Source organism: Echinops telfairi, unplaced genomic scaffold (assembly GCF_000313985.2).
Source record: "Echinops telfairi isolate 266 unplaced genomic scaffold, ASM31398v2 ScPeMD7_7469;HRSCAF=8507_0, whole genome shotgun sequence".
NCBI classification, from domain to species: domain Eukaryota; kingdom Metazoa; phylum Chordata; class Mammalia; order Afrosoricida; family Tenrecidae; genus Echinops; species Echinops telfairi.
In genome coordinates, this window is record NW_022111372.1 from 49923806 (window position 1) to 49927250 (window position 3445).

At 52.5% G+C, this 3445-nt stretch overlaps 1 protein-coding gene across 1 annotated transcript in view; it reads left to right on the forward strand.

The window, feature by feature from the left end:
• Positions 1-689: 689 nt before the first annotated feature.
• The window catches only part of F12 (coagulation factor XII), an 8090-nt gene continuing 5334 nt past the window's right edge, over positions 690-3445 (forward strand). Inside the window, exons 1-2 of the mRNA XM_030888803.2 lie at positions 690-782; positions 1160-1232. Of these exons, the coding sequence (XP_030744663.1) occupies positions 726-782; positions 1160-1232 (130 nt within the window). The 5' untranslated portion in view covers positions 690-725. The remainder of the gene's footprint in view (positions 783-1159; positions 1233-3445) is intronic.

Sequence of the window (3445 nt, forward strand, 5' to 3'; positions counted from 1 at the left end):
AAGGTAGACTCTTGTTGGGGTTGGGGGAGCCTGGTCCAATCAGAGGAGCCCTTCAGCGTGAGAGCTTTTTTCTGGCACAGGAGATGGGGCATGTGAGAGAGATCGGTGAGGGGGAATGCCTGTGGCTGGCTGATTTTAAAGATGGAAAGGGCCACGTTAGAGAAACTGCCAGCAGTCTCTGGGAGCTGAGCGCGGCCCCTGCCAGCAAGGACGCAGGGCCTGAGTCCTTTGTCTCAAAAGAAGCGAATCCTGCCGACCAGCTGAATGAGCTTGCAAGAGGAAACCACAGGCCCGGAGCCTCCGGAGAGCTTAGTCTTGAGTGCAGCCTTGGGATGCTCTGAGCAGGGAGCCCAGTCATGCAGCGCCAGACGTCCGACCTGCAGAACTCTCCTTGTACCGTTTTCAGCTGCTGGGCCTATGCCCCTTTGTTGCACAGCAAGAATAGAAAGCGAATACACTTCCAAGTGGAGAGCTGCCCTTTCATCCTTTAACCACCTCACTCCTAATCCGTCCTGGAACACGTTTTCTGTTCCTCCTCCTCCTCTCATTATCCGGGAAAGCACGAGGGTGCCAGTTCTGTTGCTCTGTTTGGCTTTCCACGGCCTGTGCCCAGTAAGTCCCAAAGGGCAGCTTGCTGTGTCCTGGCTTCCCAGGCCTCAGAGACCTTTGGCCAGTCCTATTGATCTGGACTCCTGAGCAGGTGGCTGGCCCAGCAGAGAGACGCCATGAGGGTGCTGCTGCTTTTAGGGTCCCTGCTGGTGAACCTGGAGTCGGTGCTTTCGGTGAGGGCTATGGGAGCCAGGAAGGTTGTCCGGGAGGTCTCTGTGCTGCTGGTTGCGGGGGTAGAGGGGAGTAGTCCCTCTGGTTAGTCTTGGTCTCTGGTCATGATCTGTGCAGGTGTAGAAAGGTGAGGCCAATCCAGAAGGCCCGGGCTGAGGAGACAGACAGACAGAGGTTGTGGCTATGAGGGCACAGCCCGCACTGGCGGGCAAAGGGAACTGGAAGAGACAAAGAGGAGGAAGGAGGGGGCTTCAGATCTTGGGATAAAATCTCTGGATTTCTGGGCAATGGTAGGAAGGTAGAGCTTAGCTTGGGACCAGGCACAGGTGATGACTTTGGGGGAGCAAATTCCCTGCCCTTTTATCATCATCCCCTATAGGCTCCACCTTGGAAAGCCTCCAATAAGTTCAAACACAAGGTGGAGGTGCACCCGGCGGATGAGCACACAGTGGGTGAGTAGCCTGGCCCCACCTCCTAAGACACACCATTAAGTGGAGCAAGTGTGGGCAGGAGGGTGAGGGGTGGGCGCCCTGGACACTAGTCCCTGGAAGTGCTCGCATTCGGTGCCAGGTGCGTTGTGTCCAGGACACCAGAGTGGTACTGGGCTGAGTGTTCCTTGAGGTCAGGCATGGGGGCCAGTTTCAAAGCGGACACCATCCCTCACCCTGGGCTCCTGCAGCCTTCCTCGTTGCCCTAGCCCGCTGCCCTCTTTGTCTTCCCTTACCAAGCCTCCCAGGCATTAGTCAGGCCACAAGGGCTGGCCTCCTCTGCCCCAAAGCCTCGGAATCCCGGCTTCCTCGCTTAACAGCTGGGTGGCTTTCGGCGAGTGACAGCTTGCTAACCTGGCTGCAAGTTTCCCATCTGAAAAACTGGCAGGATAAAAGTAAATCTTTCGGGCCCCTCGGTCCAGAGCCTGGCCCCTGATGAATGCTCCTAACATATTAACTTTGGAAAAAAAGGATTTTTGTTGTTGCTCTAGAAGAGAATCCACATAGCAGATGAGACAAAAGGGCTTCCAACACTTTGTGGAAAAAGGAGATGTAACAATGCAGCAATTCCCGCATGTACCATTCTGAAGGCACTGAAGGCAATCTTTAAGCTGTGCAAGTCTTCTCCCCTTCTTTCCTCTAAACTGTTCCCCCTCCATTCCCATGAACTCGCTGCCCACTAAGTGCCCTGTCTGATCCTCTGAGTGGCTGCTGTCAGATTGAGCCTCTGATCACTGCCAGTGATCCAGTCGAAGCCGACTCACAGTGACCCTATGATAGGACAGGGCAGAACCGCCCTGTGGGTTTCTGAGATGATAACTCTTTGCAGGAGTAGAAAACTCCCTTTTTTCTTCCAGGGAACAGCTGTTGGTTTCTAACTTGCAGTTAGCAGCCCAATGGGGAACCACTATGCCACCAGGGCTCCCAGTGAGCCCATGAAGATAGTTCTAAAAAGAACACAGTGCACAGGCAGACATTCTTTGCTAGTTCAGCTAAGCCGTGGTTTAGCCGGGGATCTTTTTTGGCCTATGTATTCGCTTTTAAAACCAAACTCCTTTTTAAATGAGGGTGAGGTAGGGTGGGGGAGAAGAGGGAGAGAGGAGGGACGTGGGTGTGCCTACCTTCTCCCCTCTGCCCTGTTCAAACCTACCACAGCTCTCTCTGGTCTTTACTCAGCCAGGCCCTGAATATTTATCTGGTGTGTAATGAGCCAGGGCTTGGAAGCCGTGTGCTCTGAGCCTGCCCTGAGGAGCCGCCCCTTCGCCCCTTCGCACGGCATGTGAGGCCAGCACACTGTGACTGGGGATGACCCCTGCCTCCTCTTCCCATGGCCCTCACTCCCACCCACACTCTCCTCACTCTTTCCTGCACCCACCTTGGTGCTCTGCCCTTGCTCAACCGCCTACTTGGGCTGGGTCTTCCTCTCATCTGTCTAGTTTGCATAGAACAGTCCATCTCAGACATTTCTCTCCCCAAGGAGTCTCCCCAGCTGCCCACACCCTGGCCTCCTCAGAATCATCCACATATTTTACTGTCCACGCCTGGCTTGTCCCTCAACAAGTGTCACTACACCTTTAGTAATAACATCGCAGCAAGCGTCGGAGCTTTAAACATTCCTCTAAAGGAGGCAGCTTTATTACGAGGAAAGCAAGGCTCAGGGTGCTTAAGTGATGCCAACATTTCACAGGAATTTTTTGAGGGAATACTCTATGGCAAGGGGTCTCTGGGGTGCTTAAACAATGAAGCCGGGGTGACTAGCTAGAAGCTTGGTGGTTTGCACCTACTCAGAAATGCCTCGGAAGAAAGGCCTGGTGACCTGCTTCCCCAACTCAGCTTGACAGCAACTTCTCTTTATTTATTTATAAAAATAATTTTGTTAGGGGCTCATACAACTCTTCTCACAATCCATACATACATCAATTGTGTAAAGCGCATTTGTACATTCAAGCAACTTCTCTTTAAAAAGCAAACCAATGAGTATGGGGAAATAAAACTATGTGCCTACATTTATAGGTTTAGTATTAAGGTAGCAGAAGGACATTGGGCCTCCACTCAAGTACTCCCTCAATGCAAGAATATTTTCTTCTATTAAATTGGCATTCTATGATACTCACCTTCCCGACACAACCACTGAAGACAAAGTGGGTGAATGGGCAAATGTGAAGAAAGCTGATGGT